The sequence below is a fragment of the Crocuta crocuta genome, unplaced genomic scaffold (assembly GCF_008692635.1).
Source record: "Crocuta crocuta isolate KB4526 unplaced genomic scaffold, BGI_CrCroc_1.0 scaffold262, whole genome shotgun sequence".
Lineage (NCBI taxonomy): Eukaryota > Metazoa > Chordata > Mammalia > Carnivora > Hyaenidae > Crocuta > Crocuta crocuta.
In genome coordinates, this window is record NW_027528869.1 from 2,973,859 (window position 1) to 2,991,995 (window position 18,137).

Genomic DNA, 18,137 nt, shown 5'->3' on the forward strand with positions numbered 1-18,137 from the left:
GAATGTGGCTTGAGATGGTTTAAGTTTTAGCAGAAACATTGGTTGCTGCATAGAGAGTCGTTTAAAGGAGTTCTAGGGTACAGTTGAAGGAGGAGCATCCGAGGAAGCAAATGCATTACCGTTAAGAGGTGAAAGCATGTGACGAGAGAGTGGTAGTGACGAGGAGGTGAGACCTGGCAAGCTATGTCCCACGTGAAAGTTCTATTCCCTAATAAAATTATAATCAAATTTGTGGGTAATACTGAAGACTGATGGTTACGTCAGTAAGTGGTGATTGTCACTTAAGCACTTGAAACCGCCAGGCAAATAATTAAGACTTTAACAGATATCATTTCCACAGACACAACATTATTTTCATTCTTTAGACTAATCATTTTAAATTAAAATCTTTTTGAAAACTTAAAAATAGAGACAGTGCGTGTGTCTTTTCCATGAATAGTCTGTGTAAGAGACATAAAAACACCTCTTCCGAGAATTAACATACGGCGTGTCAATTTCTCAATGGGGTTTTGCTGAGGTTTTTGCTGCATTTGAAATACACTGAATTTTGTTTAAAAAAAATAAGATCCTATTATCAAAATAACCATCAAATAATAAGGTGGTCTCTTAAAGAAGAATATTAGAAATATTTCGATTGATTTCACTGATTAAACTTGGCACCACTGCCCCCTTGGAAGGTAGCTCTCTGAAAAGGAGCGAATAACCCAGCAGCCAGCAGGAACAGCGTCGCAGAAACAAGCATGACATCGCAAAGGTCACCGGAATCCTGTTTGTATTCGTAGAGCAGCTGCCTTAGAACCCGACCCCAGAGCTAATTTATCCTGAAGCCTGTCCATATGTGGCGTCGGTCTTTGGAATGATAAAAGCCACAGCCCCACACACATGGGTCTGGTGATGGGAGGTGGTCCCAGTGACCGTGGCAAAAAGAGAAAGCCGTGGTTTTGAAGGAGGAGCAGAGGTATGTGTACGCGTATGTTCAAAAGCTAAAACCAGTCACAGGCCTGACCCTCTCGAGCTGGGCTGCCTCGGCGGTTCGACGGCTTCTCGAAGAACCGCCGCGGACCTGCGCAGGGCGCTAACCCAGGTTGTGAACTAAGATCCGGGCATTTGTAAATGATTCCGTTATGTTCAATGTACTCGGTTTTGAAAGGCAATGGAGCGCCTAATGCATCGTAGAAAGATTTCTTTGGGAAGTAATTAAAGTTTAAATGGCCGTAGAATCCGGGAAGTTCAAACTTCCGTTACGTGAAACTTTACTAATTTTAATACTTCGTTGCTGAAGGATGTCAGATAAATGGATTTTTCTGGTCTAAACCTTTTGAGTTAAAACTACCTACTCTAACAAAAGGTAAAACGCAATACTACAGGCAGTTATGTTTACTAAGGTGCTAATTTAGAAACAGAGAAATGATTGGCTACTGCTTACTGCTTCTTACATGCAACAAAAATGCATTCTCAAGAGAGGGAACTGTGAGGGACTCTGAAAATTGCAGATGAAACCACGAGTGCACTCACTGTGGGAAGTATTATAGGGTCAGTGGCCTTGCTACTTTAGGCACTGCAAATATTTTGGCTTAAGTTCAGACTCACACTCTGTAATTAGAAAGAACACTGCTACTGTCAGGCTCCAGCCAAGCCACATATGTTTGCATTCTGTTTTATGAGATTCTCACTGCAAATTGCACTGTGATCTTTCACTATGGCGAGGGTGACAGACTTCTGTTGATCCTAACGGTGGCAACAAAGGACAGACCGATAGCAATGCCAGCTAACCAGCTCTCTCTCTTCAAGGAGTAGCTGTGGATTACTACTTACAGGGCATTTCAGTAAAAAAATAAAAATACTCTCATAATCGATATTTTTTTAAACTAGAAAATATGATAGACATTGATTCCCTGGTTAGGGTGTATATACATTTTATCAAGGAAACGATTCCAAGGTTTCGTTCCATTTTCAAAGTGTCTGTGACACCCTGTTCCAGAAAAGTATTTTTAGATTAAAAGCCACTGCCTACCATACACCTATAGGAAAATGCTGAGCGTGTGTGCCATCGGGTTTTAAGGGACAGTGGAGCCTCCCCCAATTATGTCACCTCTCATTTTGTCACAGGCTTGTGATCAAGTATTATCTAGATGGCCCAGGCCTTAAATTCAGTTTAGAACAATAGATAAATCACAGGCTTTGGAAACCGACTGCTGTGACTCAAATCCTGAGTTGGCCACCAACTAGCTAAGTGAGCTCAGTTAAATGTGTTAAGCTTTCAGAGCCTCAGTTTCCTTCTCTGAAAAATGGGAATAATCATAGTATCTGATTCATAGGGAGGAGGTAAGGGTTGAGAAGATCATGTGAGTGAAGTGTTTAGCCCAGTTCCAGACCCCACTTCTGACTGTATTATTTCATCAGTGTTACCTTTGATGAGCTTTAAAATGAGTACTAATAAAATCTTTAACTTTGAATATCTGTTTTTTAATAATACCAATTACTGGCTAGTGACCTTTTCATTACAGTTAAAAATCATCATGTTTTCAATTCCCCTTTGTTAATTGTTATCGATATCCAAAGCGTTAAAATTTTTTTAATGTTTTATTTATTTCGGGGAGGAGAGAGACAGCGTGATCAGGAAGGGGCAGAGAGAGGGGGAGATACAGAATCTGAAAGAGGCTCCAGGCTCTGAGCTGTCAGCACAGAGCCCATCGCGGGGCTGGAGCCCACACACCGTGAGATCATGACCTGAGCCGAAGTCGGACGCTTAACCAATTGAGCCACCCAGGCGCCCCTGATATTCAAAACTTTAGATGCCTGTATTGTGCCACTTTACATCCAATTCATTGCTATGCTAAAAATTTTGTACGTGGGCATGTTCAAAGTGTGATGTCTTTTCTTTGTTTGTTTTTATCCTATGACTAAAAAAACAAATCTAGCCTGTTGATTAATGCACCATTAACACATTATACCAGTTTTTAGGCCACAATATGAAATAGAAAAAGCATCTGAAGAAACACAAATGAATGTACTGGGTTTATATGCCAAGAAATGTAAAGCACATACAGTTGTCTGGGCTATTTCTCTTTCCATACAAGGATAAGAACTCTAAGGAAATTAACAAATTTGAAATGTTGCTCTTTTTTTTTTTCCCACAGCTCTTGTAGTGAGATTCCTGACCAAGCGCTTCATCTGGGAATACGATCCCACTCTCGGTAGGTCAAATTTTGTTGCTTCCTCCTTTCCAGGCAAAGTTTATGATCCAAAACAAACAATGACGTGTTCTGTTGCAACCTTTTGAAGCACCTACCAGATGTTTGGCAAGTGCCAATCAAGTCATGCACAGAAGTCCTTAAAGAAGCTAGCCACGTGTGTCATGCCGTCTGTGCTTAGAACCAGGCAGATTCTCAGGCCTAGACGAGGAAATCGGGTCAAACTGGGGACCGGAAGGAAGGCGTACAACCCGACAACCATTGGTCGGGAAAGGTAGCATCGTTGTCACGGGGGAAGGAGGACCCAGCGCACAGGCTAACCTGTGGCCGAAGGGGATGGCATGCTGAGGAGAGGATGACGGTAGAAGAAGCCTTCTGAATGCTGATTTGGGGAAAACATAAAAGTAAACCGCATTTCTCTCCAGTGAGTCTGATCAAAGCCTATTTAAAAAAGAAAAAAGTAGCAGCAAAAAAGGTGTCTGGGGATCTTGCCAAGGAGCCGTCATGTTTTTTAAAGAGTCCAAAACGTATTAGATACCTATTTAGTTATCTTCTTCAAAATAATGCTGAAAATCCATGGGTTCTAATTTAAGCCTCAGATTTTATTCTGAATGAATCCTTTGAGTTTCTGTTTCTTGTGCTTCAAGGAGCGCAGCTGGAAAGGCAACAACTTAGAATCCAGAGGTGGGAAAGATATACATTCATCACTTCATTACCAGGCACAGCGTCCAGGCTAAGCTAGCCTCACTCAGGATAGTGGAATGGCAAAGAATATTCCTTTTTCTAAATTTTCATTTTGTTTTGTTTTGGTTATTACTGCAAGTTTACATATGTTCATTTTAATTTTTTAATGTTTATTTATTTTTGAGAGACAGAGAGCTCGAGTTGGGGAGGGGCAGAGAGAGGGAGACACAGAATTCGAAACAGGCTCCAGGCTCTGACTTGTCAGCACAGAGCCCGACTGGGGCTCAAACCCTTGAACCTGAGATCATGAGCTAGGCCGAAGTCTACCACTTAACCAACTGAGCCACTCAGGTGCCCCTATATGCATATGTTCAATTTAAAAGGCAGTCTTCGTTGGGCACCTGGGTGGCTCAGTCAGTAGGGCATACAACTCTTCATCTCAGGGCTGTGAGTTTGACCCCACGTTGGGTGTGGAGCCTACTAAAAAAAGGGGGGGGGCTTCTTTCCCTTTGTGCCTCCTTTCATTGCTTTTATTCATTCATTCATTCATTCAGCAAATAAGTATTAAATGCCTCCTATGTGCCATATATATTACTCTAGTTGCTGAAGATAAATCAATAGGCAGAAAGAGAAAGCATGTGGCTTTTTTTTTTTTTGAGCTAACAGCCTAGTAAAGACAGAAGAGTCGATAAACAAATATATGTCAAATAGTGATAAGTACTATGAAGGAAGACTGAACAGAGAAGGGAATACAGAGTGATCTTACAGTTTATTTATTTTTTAACTTTTTAATCTATCTGGAACGTACTTTAGTGAGAAGTACACACTGAAGATCCAACAGTCTTTCCAAATAGTTGCTGAGTTTACTAAATGGTCCCCACCTTTTGCCACTACTTTCGAAGCTGTTTTTTTTTTAAATATACTGAATCATTTACACTAGGCTTCAGTTCTAGATTTGCTTTTCATGTCCACTGCCAGTACTGCCCTCTTGATAATTGTATGCTCTTTAGAACATTGTGACACACAGCAGAGAAAATCTTCTCTGTTTTTGCTATTCGGTAGTTTTTCAGCATCAATAATTTTTAAAATGTTTTGGATATAGCCACAGTCTAATCTTAAGAGGATGTATTTGGATCAAGAATGCCCTTGGTTTTAAAAAATCAAACAATTATCTATTATTTGTCCCATGTAAGTAAATGCTTACTCTTCTATTTGTATTACTTATATAACCTCTACAAAGATTATAGTTCTGAGAATCTTAATGGCTGTGGGAGCTCAGTAGAAAAATACTAATTTTATTTAGCAGTCCCAGTATAGCTCAACAAAGGATGAAGCTTATGAAAAAAAAAGACCTCATAATTTTTTTTTACCTCTCTGAATATGTTCCAGTAACTAATGTTACTATTTTAAATTAGTCTTAGGTGAGCCATTTTCCCTCTGCTTTTATTCATTCTGAAAAACAACTTTTGTTAATAAAAATCTGCCTGTATCAGTTATTTATAATGCAGACTTCCTTTACTAAGAACAATGAAACTTTATTGAGTGACCTTGTACTATACTGTTCAGAAAGGATTTCAGCTGCTAAGCAACCAAGCGTTGATCAGACTTCAGGAGCATCAGGTATATGACTCACTCCCAGGTGAGAGTTTTGCTAACTCACCCTGGAAACTGATGTGTGTGTATGTGTATGTGTGTGTGTATGTGTGTGTGTTTGCATGCTCGAAGTCCCCAATGTTCTAGCTTACACAAGTCCCCCATCTATTTGATTCAAGGTGAATCAAGCATGCCCTGGGCTTAACTTCATACTGTCATAGAGTTTCAAAACCACCACCAAAAAAGGAAAGCTACCATTAAAAAGCAAAGTGGCATATTTGCAAAAACCAGTCTTGAATTTTGAATTCAGAGCCTTCCTCAAAACCATGGGGTATAAGATAACAGAGTATGTTAATTATACCTCAATAAAAGAAAGAAAGGAAAAAAAGTTTAATAATGCAGTTTTTTTCCACCTGTATCAGAATTATTGCCCCATGAGAAGCTGAAGACTATGAAGACCATTCCACATATTAACATAGTTGGAATAATATCTGCTGCTCTGAAGTAAATCTCTGAAGAAAATTGTTTGCTACTATAATAGCAAATGAGTCCCAGACTTTTAGATCTCAGTAGGTTTTGCTTTTCTGTTTTTTGGGGTTTTTTTAATGTTTATTTATTTTTTAAGGAGACAGAGTGTGAGTGGGGGAGGAGCAGAGAGAGAGAGGGAGAAACAGGCTCCAGGCTCTGAGCTGTCAGCACAGGACCTGACGCAGTCTTGAACCCACGAACTGCAAGATCATGACCTGAGCTGAAGTTGGATGTTTAACCCACTGAGCTACCCAGGGGCCCCACTTTTTGTTTTTTTAAGGAGAGGGATTATCATAAGAACTCCATTTATGGATGCAAGCGAGGCTCAGAGGGTGAGAGAGAACTAAACCCATATTCTATTTGCACTTGCATTTCATAGAAGAAGCAAATATTTTTTAACATTCAAGTGTTTTGGAGGATATACTCTAAGAAAAATGTTCAATTCTTTACACGGGGCAATTTTAGTTTTCCTTAAATTTTTCTTATTTCACTGTGGGGTCAGTGAAATCTTTGTTAGAGACCAGAGCTGGTCTATGAATAGCATTTGAAAACCAGCCCTGAAGCCTATGAGATTTGGGACTTGCATCATCTGACCGGGAAACACGCTGATGGTGGTGAGTGTAACATTCTAGTTGTAGAACACGGTCCATGTTCTGACTAGATTCCCAACAAGAACTGAATCCCTGCTTCGGAGAGTCATATTACCCTCAGGGAGTGCGGATCATGCCAGAGAATACGGTAAAGGCTGAGCTGATGTATAGTTGTATGTGTGCGTGTGTGCGTGTGTGTGTGTTGAGGGGGTCTGGAGAGGAAGAGAGAGACTACTCGTCAGCGCTTACCACTACTGCTACTGTATTGGAGGCACCCTACTCCATTTGAATGGATTGCAGGGTCTCTATCTCTCTAGTAAAGGCTCAGACGGGAATAAGGGTAGGAATTGGCAGACAGATCCACCGGCCCTTTGATTGTGTGATTGGTTCTTCCTTCCTGCACCGCAGTACCCTCTGTTTGGAAAGTCTTATCCAAGAGAGAGGCACACCCAGAACAGATTTTCTCAACTAGATACTAAGGCCGAGGTGCTCAGCCCACTCATGGAACTATTTAATATCGGCACAGCGAGGAACTTAAAGATGGTCATTTGACAAATAAGGAAACAAGTCCAGCGAAGTAAATTTATCTAAGCTTCTGTGGCTAGCTTGCGGTTAGGCCAGGAATAAGACTCAAGTCAAACAATAGAACTCAAGTCAGTACAATGTCCACTGTAGCATAAATCAACATTACTAACTGCTGTTGTTACTGCCCTGGCTAAATGTCCATATTAACATGTTGAAATTTGCAAAAAGCTAAACTGGTAAAAGGATTAACCACAAACAGTGTCCCTCTGAGCATCAACTTCTCTTAGAATATACAAAATATACTTCTATTTATAAAAATGTTGCTGAATGCAGGTTTTAAATCATGTATCGCTCATATACAATGAAACTCAGATATAATTTTTAATATGCCTAATTCCATCTTGAAACTAATAACTGGTGTTATAGTATATGATATTTTGTTTCATACAGATATATGCCTTAAATAATCCCCCCCACTTCCCTTTAAAAAGATAAAAAGACTGGGGAGCCTGGATGGCTCAGTCGGTTGAGCTTCCTACTCTTGATTTAGGTTCAAGTCTTGATCCCAGAAAGCCCCAAGTCAGACTCTGCACTAAGCATGGAGCCTGCTTAAGATTTCCTCTCTCCTTTCCCTCTGTCCCCTTCCCTCTCTGCACACATGCACACACACTCTCTCTCAAATAAAAAGAGAAAGAAAACAAGACTCCAAATTCCATTTTAAGTTAATATGCATGAAATGAGAGCTGTGTCCGCTCTTCACACACATACACATTGTCTCTTATGTTTTAAAATGCACAGTAGAGTTTAATTCCAAAAAGTGCTTATTGGTACATTTTTTAGAATTACATCTTCATTCAAGTTAGCACCCAGACGTACCACATCTCACCTGTGTGGGCTATACTTTCATAGTTTACCCGAAGATATGCGTTTCTAATGAGAGAGAAGAGGCTTAAGGAGAGAAGGCTCAAAATGGCATAAAACCAGTATTCAGCACAGATGAAATCACTGCCGTTCCCCGCTGCCGTGTCTGTGGCAGACATTCCCTCATTTCCTGCATTTCATCACTTTCGTTTCAGCTAACAGCCAGCGGATCGCACAACTCCATACAATTTCCATTATATTCTATTTCCCCCCTACTGTGGCCTTCTGTGGTTGGAACACATATCCTATTTATCATGGAAGGAACAGAGAAAAATGTCCCTGTCTGTCAGGCAACTTATGGTGTAAAGAGATGGAAGAGAGCCCAGAACTCTGCTTTCCAGGCCCCAGGGTAGATGCCAACCCTTTAAAAAAGGAAGGTAGCACAAAGGCCACCACAGAAGAGTAGCAGGAGAAACAGAAAGGGCATAGACCCCAGCACGCATGCTGCTGTCTGGGCCTCTCTTCCTCAAGCTGGAGCACGGAAGATGCAAAAGGAAATCACTGAGAGAACGTTTATACATGAGGAGTTGCTGTAAATGGTATTTTGTTTCATTTCTTCTTCTTCTTTTAATTTTTAAATATTTATTTTTGAGAAAGAGAGAGAGAGAGGGAACGCAGGGGAGGGGCAGAGAGAGAGGGAGACAGAGAATCCAAAGGCTCCAGGCTCGGAGCTGTCAGCACAGAACCCGACGTGGGACTCGAACTCGTGAACCACGAGATCATCACCTGAGCCGAAGACTGCCGCTTAACTGAATGAGCCGCCCAGGTGCTCCTATAAACGGTATTTTAGAGCATTAAACTATACAAAAGAATAATCTCCCATTTAACATAAAGAATAGAGGGATGAAATGTCCTAGAATTGAGACTAATTGTACATACCATGTATGGGTTACCTATTCTAAGAGAATGACAATGCTGCAAAATATGCTTATTAAAATATGTTGAGTGTAACCTCACATGTTTTGAGAAAGAGAGCACTTGAGCGGGGGAGGGGCAGAGAGACACAGAACCTGAAACAGGCTCCACACTCAACACTCAGGGCTTGATCTCACAACCACGAGATCATGACCTGAGCTGAAATCAAGACTCTGGTGCCCAACAGACTGAGCCACCCAGGTGACCCAAACATAACCTCGCTTTTAAATTTTACTATTTAGGGGCGCCTGGGTGGCTGTCTATAGAACGTCCGACTTTGACTCAGGCCATGATCTCGGGCCTATGAGTTCGAGCCCTGCGCCAGGCTCCATGCTGACAGCTCAGAGTCTGGAGCCTGCTTCGGATTCTGTGTCTCCTTTCTCTGTCTGCCTCTCCTCTGCTCGTGCTCGGTCTTTTAAAAAATGCACATTGTACTGCTCAGAAAAGACTGCAGTCACATGCCACGCCTGCGGCAATGATCATGCCACAGGGCTGATGGCAGGTAGAAGGCTACGTTCTGTGACTTAGTTAAGCCTCTTTTCTGAAGTTTGCATTCTCAGGTAGGGCATTATATTGGCAGCAAAATAACAAAAAACTCTGGTCGAAAAAGAAATAGTTGATGAGATGAAGAAATGGAAGTCAGAAAAATGAGATAGGAACAAGTAAATAAAAGGGCTGGCTCACTGGCTACCCGGATGAGAGAGAAACTTGCAAGTTTTTTTGGTAGGTTAGTGGGTTGGTTGGTGATTTGGGTAGCTTAGATGTAAGGAGTCAAGTTAATCATACTATTCTATCCATTTGCTTCTGAAGCCTTTACATTACTTATATTAGTTTACATTATTATGTCATTTATATTAGATATTATTATATTTCGGTTATTATATATGTTATTTATACTTGAATTTCACTTTATCTTTCCTGCGTTCACCATTCTGACACTGCTGCCCTCCTCTTTCCCTTAGGTGTATAATCGAGTATGTTCGATACTTAGCACAGTGGTAGAAGTCAAATTCCAAAGGCAGTCTTCCTGAGCTCCAGTGTCAACGCTACCACTTACCACTTACCCCTATGTGACCTTTGACAAGTTATTAATTGTGCCCTGTGTAGAATGGAGTTAATAGTAATACCCACTACAGAGATATTTGTGAAGAATAAATGAATTAATATAAGTAGAACATTTAGAACAATTCTTGTTCAAATGGTAAGCAGTATATACCAGGTATTACATACTTTTTGAAAAAGGTATTTTTTCTGTGTATCCATATACTTTAAATTTACATAAATTTCATTGTGCTATAGATCTTCCTAGAAAGGTAATCATGTGATTTTTTTCCTTTAGAATTTTCTTTCCTTTAGTGCTTTAATGTATTACATTGCATGGATAGAAACAATATTTCAATTATGGGGCACCTGGGTGGCTCAGTTGGTTAAGCATCCAACTCTAGCTCAGCTCATGGTCTCACGGTCTGTGAGTTCGAGTCCCATGTCAAGCTCTGGGCTGACAGCTCAGAACCTGGAACCTGCTTCAGGTTCTGTGTTTCCCTCCTTCTCTGTCCCTCCTCTGCTCACTCTCTGTCTCTTTCCTTCTCTCAAAAATAAATAAATGTTAAATTTTTTTTAAAAAAGAAACAATATCCAGATTATGGAAAGAGCCCAAATTTCCATCAACTGATGAATGGATAAAGAAGAGGTTGTATGTATATACAGTGGAATATTACTCAGACATAAAAAAGGATGGAATCTTACCATTTGCAACAACGTAGACAGAGATAGAGAGTATCATGCTAAGCGAAATAAGTCAGTCAGGGAAGGACAGATACCATATGATTTCACCCATATGTGGAATTTAAGAAACAAAACAAATGTTGATGGGGGAAGGGAAAGAGAGGCAAAGCAAGAAACAGACACAAGTATAGAGAACAAACTGTTGGGTAGCAGAGGGGAAGTGGGTGGAGGGATGGGTGAAATAGGTGATGGGGATTAAGGAGTGTCCTTGTGATGAGCACCAGGTGTATAACTAACTGGAATTTAACTAANCGTTGATGGGGGAAGGGAAAGAGAGGCAAAGCAAGAAACAGACACTTAGCTAGAGAACAAACTGTTGGGTAGCAGAGGGGAAGTGGGTGGAGGGATGGGTGAAATAGGTGATGGGGATTAAGGAGTGTCCTTGTGATGAGCACCAGGTGTATAACTAACTGGAATTTAACTAAAAACTGAAAAAAAATTGCATTGATAGATTTTTTAAACACTCTGCTGTTCTGAAATAAGCTTTAACTGATCAGTGATGTACTTTTCTTATTACACTGTTGGATTCAATTGGATAATATTTTATTTAGAATTTATGAATCTAGGGGCACGTGGGTGGCTCATCCAATTCTTCATCTTGGCTTGATCATGATCTCATGATCCATGGGATTGAGCCCCGTGTCCGGCTCTGCACTGATAAGAGTGGAGCCTGCTTGGGATTCTCTCTCTCCTTCTCTCCTTGTGCCCCTGCTCGCTCGCTCGCTCGCTCTCTCTCTCAAAAAAAAATATAAACTTAAAAAAAAGAATTTATGAATCGATGTTCAAGAATGAAAGGAACCTATAATTTCATTTTCTTTTTTCTCTTACTACTTTTGTAATACTTACTAGAATCAACATATGCCCCATAAAAGGAATACGATAGATACCCTTTTTCTATTTTCTAGAACAACTTGCTTATTAAACAAGGAGATTTCTAGAAATCTCCTTTAAAACCAATTGGATCCACTTGCTTTTTATGATTAGAAGAGAGCTACAATTAAAGTCTAAACTTTTACTGATTATTGACCAACTTAAGTGCTCTAGTTCTCACGTCACCCATCCATGCATCTTCTAACCCAAGAATTTCTCAGGGTTTGAAATGTGTTGGTATATAGTTCCCGATATTGTTTTCATTTCATCAGAATATGTAGTTATTTCTTCTTTTATGCTAAATTTTGCTTGATTACTCCTTCTCTTTCAATGTACTAGTTAGCATTGCCAATTTTTTATCTCTACCCACACCTCCTTTTTTAATGCTTTCATGCCCCATGCTTTGGTTTGTTAACCTTGTGTCATTTTTTCTTCTGCACTTTTTTATTTCTTTCTTCATATTTTCTTGGATTTATTCTATGTTCCTCTTCTGATTTGTTGAGTCGGCTACTTGGCTCACTTTTTGCCTACTCTTATTTATTGATGTCATCTTCAAGAGTAAGACAAATGCATCAGCTCACTCAAATATGGCTCCTGTCTCTCCGCAGCCCTCACACCCTGATATATTGGCATCATCTAAAATAGTAATTCTCAATTGCTTTCAATGTGGTTTTATTGCTTTGTTTTACTCCATTGGGACCTTGAATTCAGTTTTGCTGGTGAGAAGTCTAATGTCAATCTGAGTCAAGTCCTTTTGTAGGTGATGTGCCTTTTTTCTCTAGGTCCTTTAAAAGTTTTCTCTATCATCGATATCCCTAAATTTTGCTGTAATTGTTTTATATGTGGGGCTTTCCCTCTTGTGTGCCCTTTAGTCCTTTTGAACTGAATTGTTCTGTGTCTTTCCTCCTTGGAAGTTCTCAGTTAGTACAGCCTCAACTGTGCTCAGCCCCCTGTGTGTTGTATTCTCTTTGAGGCTCATTTTAAAAGAGATAATGACATGTCTAGATCTATTTCCCATCCCTCTTATATTTTACTTTTACATTTTTCTTCTTCTTACCGTTTAGTAATATCTTCTGGAAGAGTCCCTCAACCTGACCTTCAGCTCGGTCAGACATTTGTTGAGTTCATTATTTCAACTGTTCTAGTTTTCACACAGAGCAGCACCACTTGGTATTTATTTTCATCTCTCCTTTCCATTTCATGTGGTGAAAGGCGCACTCAGACCACCCAAAGTTCTCACATCTGCTAACTTCTCCTCACCCCAGGAGAACTTGGGGACCACTCTGAGATTAACGTATGAGCCTTCAGCTGGTACTGAGCTGTTATTTTTCTACCTCGAAGAGGTAACATGAGCAAGAGAACTCTTTCTGTGTCTCCCTCCCTGTGGCCCAGCCTTCCTCTGCTTTCCTCACAACCTCCAAATGTGGGGCCCAACCTCCTTCCACGGCCACAAGGGTTTCTCATAGCTTTAAATGGTCATTTTCTACATGGATGGCTATCCCTCCCCTCTAGTGTCTATCACATTGTCGGGGCTGAGGTCTTGAAAGAAACGAACAGCTCCTGCTTCTACATCGTCTTGTCAGGAACAGTCATTAAAAGTGATTTCCAGAAACTGGATTTTAGGAGTATCAAGACAGAACGCATTTTTGTGGGAATCACTTTCTCAGTCCAGGAGGTGGGAGCCATATTTTAGGAGGAAGAGATCAGAAAGCTGAGCTCATAGGAGAATAAAATGAGTGAAGGGACAAAGAGATGCTCCCGTGCTGCACCCTGCAGATCTGTGGCTCCTACATGAGAACCTGTACTTCCAGGAGCTCAGAGTACAGAGATGGCACATTCTTACACACCCATCCCCTCCTCCCTAGGATGCACGTCTCCTTATGCCAAATAAACAGACATACTTCTGTGACTAAAGATCAAATTAAATCATGCGCTTAGTTACTTTTTTATCTTTTTATTTTTTTTTCCACTCATTCCTTCAGAATCAACCTACCGACACCAAGCAACCATTGATGATGAAGTTGTCTCCATGGAGATACTAGATACTGCTGGTCAGGTAAATAAAGGGTTCCGCCAAAATGCTTTTTGTATTAAATAAAAATGGTATGTGTATGTGCATACTATGAACAAAATTAAGATATTTTCCTATAATTAACTAATGATGTCTAAAGACTTTTTCCTTTAATTATCTAGTTACATATGAACATATTTGCAACAGGTTATGTATGCATCCTTATATAAATTATCTAGTCCTTCAGGGGTGGGGGGGTTGAAAATAACATTTGCATGACATCATCCAGAATAGAATTACCAGCATATATTTTGGGGGGATGGCAAGATATTAATAGGTTCATGGTTAAGTGTTTCGGTTTTTTTGTTTTTTTTTTTTAATTTAAAAAAATTTTTTTTACTTATTTCTGAGAGAGACAGAGAGCAAGAGCAGGGGAGGGTCAGAGACAGAGGGAGATACAGAATCTGAAACAGGCTCCAGGCTCTGAGCTGGTTGTCAGCACAGAGCCCGACTCGGGGCTCAAACCCACGAACCGTGAGATCATGACCTCAGCCGAAGTTGGACGCTCAACTGACTGAGCCACCCAGGAACCCCTGTGGTTAAGTGTTTTGAAATGCTCTGATAGAGTTAAGCATGTGTTTTTTACTAGAGAAATCCTCAGAACCTTTAGTATGCCTTAGTATAAGATGAATCCTTAAGAGTTTCAGTATCTATCATATTCCAAACTTTTATAACCTCCGAATATTTTTTCAGAACACTTTATTTTGGGAATCTCTCCTGTAATTTTCTTTCCAGACCTCCAAACTTGTGGCTCCAAAACTTGAGCCACATAATTGAACAATAATAATCCATAAAAAAGGAAGCTAATAGAGATTTGCTTTGAAGTCAGTATGTTCTGAGATTACAAATGGGTTCTTGGGATAGGTTTAGTTCCCAAGGATAAGAATGACCGCTAAGAATGAAAGTTAGGAAACGGATGGATTCCATAGTGCTTCGTCAGTGACCTATGACCCAAAGAAGACTTGAATTATATTATTTAATCCAAGAAATGTTCTTGTAACTAGCGATACACTTTCCTTTCTCACCATCACTTCCTTTTTATATATGCTTCCCCTTCCACCCAGCCCTGATTCTAGAAAGAGGCAACAGGGAATTACATGCCTGCAAAGGGTATATGAGCCCATGAGGGCAATGCATTTTCAAATCACACATGCTACTTTCCTAGGAAGGAGTGATCACCTCATTAGAAAATCACTTGAAATGGGGGTGCCTGGGTGGCTCAGTTGGTTAAGAGTCCAATTTCAGCTCAGGTCATGATCTCACGGTTCCTGGGTTCAAGCCCCACATCGGGCTCTGTGCTGACAGCTCAGAGCCTGGAGCCTGTTTCAGATTCTGTGTCTCCCTCTCTCTCTGACCATCCCCCATTCACGCTGTCCCTCTCTCTCAGAAATAAATTTTGAAACAGAAAGAAAATCATTTGAAATGAATTTCCATCATTATTGGGACTGTATAATATTTCTGTGGTGTTAAGATAGAAAGAAAGAGAAAAAAATAGCCCAAAGCTCCTAGTTTTGAGTTTGACTACCCATTTGCTCACTGTTTTTTCTCTCTCTGGTGCCTAACTGTCTATAATCTGAAGACAAAAGAGACTAAAGTGAAAAACAAAATCAAAACCATTCACTAAGCTGTGCCTCTGAGTCTGATCTCTGTAGGGTGGGGTAATGTCTACTTGTCTGTTACCTATTTGCCAATTCTTTAATTGTGATGAAAAGCCTTGGGGGCGGTGTGGCCCAACTAAGATAATTTCTTTATAGTTCTTGTAATTACGGATTTAATGATATGGTAAGAAGAAAATTAGAAGCAGAAAGCTAAAGGTCTATGCACTTGGAACATTTTTAGTTCCCCGACGTAGCTTGCTATGAGTAAGTAATGCTTCTATTCCAAACTGATTGAGAAGGTAAGCTTGTTCAGGCAGACTATCAAGAAATTTTAATCACATGGAATAGTAATTAAGGGATCACCACTGGCATTAGCCGCATCTATACATGGTGATTACTTCAAATTCTCCCAACTGCCATTGCTTTCTTGTCAACAGGAAGACACCATCCAGAGGGAAGGACACATGCGGTGGGGAGAAGGCTTTGTGCTGGTTTATGACATTACTGACCGAGGAAGTTTTGAGGAAGTGCTACCACTCAAGAACATCCTGGATGAGGTCAAGAAGCCCAAGAATGTGACTCTCATCTTGGTCGGAAACAAAGCTGACCTGGACCACTCCAGACAGGTTAGTACCGAAGAAGGGGAGAAGCTGGCCACCGAATTGGCATGTGCTTTCTATGAGTGTTCTGCCTGCACCGGAGAAGGGAACATCGCCGAGATATTCTATGAGCTGTGTCGAGAGGTGCGCCGCAGGAGGATGGTCCAGGGCAAGACGAGACGACGCAGCTCCACCACGCATGTCAAGCAAGCCATTAACAAGATGCTCACTAAAATCAGCAGTTAGGCTGCACTGTTCTTGCAAAGTCCCTGCTGAGGTGGGCCAGGTACTTGGAAACACTTTCTTGCCCTCTTTCCCCCCGCCAAAAAAATAAAAGAAAACACTCCATTCCTTGTTCTGACTCTGGGAAATGCCTGGGCCTCCCATTTCCCAGGCTTCCTATATGTTGGAAGTCATAGGGTGTTTTATGCCATATTAGTGCTGACAGTGTCTCCCTTTCCTGCTTGAATGAGATACATTCTATTGCAGTTTGAACCTGTAATCACCAGAGATTCTGAAATGGCTGGGTTCATATTGAGCTATGTTTAGGCATCCTCACCTTGCTTCAATAGTTTGGAGGCTTTCAAAGGCATTTTTAAATTCCATTCCCTGTCAAAGACTGCAAATGATCGTCTTAAACGTCTAAGGTGATAGAAAATCCAGTAAAAACCCAGGAAGAGAAGCTGAGACAGTGGAGCAGGGAATAGAGCCCTGGTTCCCTTTTGAAATGAGGACTTTCTTAATTATCATTCATCATCTAGTTTTTCTTTAACCCTTGCTCTTAAATTCAAACGTGTTCTCACAAAGTTTTCCACTGTAGTAGAGTTCCCATTTCAATTTGAGCGGGCTCTCTCAGTGAGTTATTGATCATTGTTCTGATTCCTCTTCTGTGGCTTCAGTAAGAGTTCAATATAAGAGACGCAGAATTGGGGCGCCTGGGTGGCTTAGTCGGTTAAGCGGCCGACTTTCGCTTGGGTCATGATCTCGCGGTTCGTGGGTTCGAGCCCCGCGTCGGGCTCTGTGCTGACTGCCGGCTCAGAGCCTGGAGCCTGTTTCAGTCTGTGACTCCCTCTCTCTCTGACCCTCCCCTGCTCACGCTGTCTCTCTCTCTCCTAAAAATAAATAAAAACATTAAAAAAAAAAAAAAACGAGAGGCAGAATTGATCTTCAGATCCTGCTGGGCCATTTCTCACAAAGCCCTGGGCAATGTAAAGACTTCGGAAGTTTTTTCACTAAACTCTGACTTTATTGAATGCTATTAGAGGAGTTAGGTTAGAGCTGTCTGATTCATTTGTCTCTCTGCTTATCATCTTAGCAGAAAGAAAGTAGTCCAGAAAAAAAAAAAAAAAGAAAAAAAGAAAAATTAAGAATGAAGCTGAACCAACCTTCCACTGGGGGAGCCAGTAAGAAAAATTAGCCTCTGATTCATTAAATTGGCTACATGACTTCTCATTTTTAGGCTAAGTTAGTTAATTCACTTAGAATTCAGAAAAGAGTGAGTGATTAAAGTTCACTATACCTGAATAAATGTGTATAAAACAGATTCTTCTATTGTGAAAGTATAGTCTATAACTGATAAAACTTTATGATTCTTTTTTTTCCCTCTCCGCCCCCATGTATCAAGATTTGGGCACTTTATTTTAGAAGAAAATATATATCTTTTACATATGTGTGTATTTATAAATGCATAAGTATATGTATAAAAATTTGTAAGAGTTCAAGGCTTTAATTCACCAATGCATTTGGACAATTTGGTGTAGCTATTTTATGTGATATAATAAAAAGCATAATTTTCACATTCTGTCACACCCAGGCAGTCTTTCTTGTGATAACATGAAAAGTCTGTAATTTTAGGAAACACTTGAAAAGACAATCAAATCGCAGAGTTGATGAAGCAGTGAATGTGATATGAAAAATAAGCTCCTGTTCATAATAAAGCTGTTTTTTCAGGATGCTTAGATGTTATTTTAGGTGCTTTATGTATTATCAAATCCTCAAGTACCCTACACAAGAGATATTGCAACGATCACAATTGCAAGAATGAAGATTTTGAGCCACGAGAAAAAATAATAGCACGGCTCTTCAGTGGGTTGAGTCAGGATTTGAACCCTGCCAAAGAGGCAGTAATACTGTAGAACCCATACTCTTATCCACTATGGTATATGAGTAAAATGACATTTACCTCATATTCTGGAGCTATGGGGATGAAGACAAAGGAAGAAGAAAATTTAGGGAAGACTTGCTTCATTTATGATCTCATTCCT

The 18,137-nt window shown here is 40.4% G+C and overlaps 1 protein-coding gene across 1 annotated transcript in view; it reads left to right on the forward strand.

Annotated features, from left to right (window-relative positions):
- Positions 1 to 17,827, forward strand: part of RERG (RAS like estrogen regulated growth inhibitor) — a 113,410-nt gene extending 95,583 nt beyond the window's left edge. The window contains exons 2-4 of the mRNA XM_077756386.1: positions 3,141 to 3,197; positions 13,588 to 13,661; positions 15,712 to 17,827. Of these exons, the coding sequence (XP_077612512.1) occupies positions 3,141 to 3,197; positions 13,588 to 13,661; positions 15,712 to 16,119 (539 nt within the window). The 3' untranslated portion in view covers positions 16,120 to 17,827. The remainder of the gene's footprint in view (positions 1 to 3,140; positions 3,198 to 13,587; positions 13,662 to 15,711) is intronic.
- Positions 17,828 to 18,137: the final 310 nt, after the last annotated feature.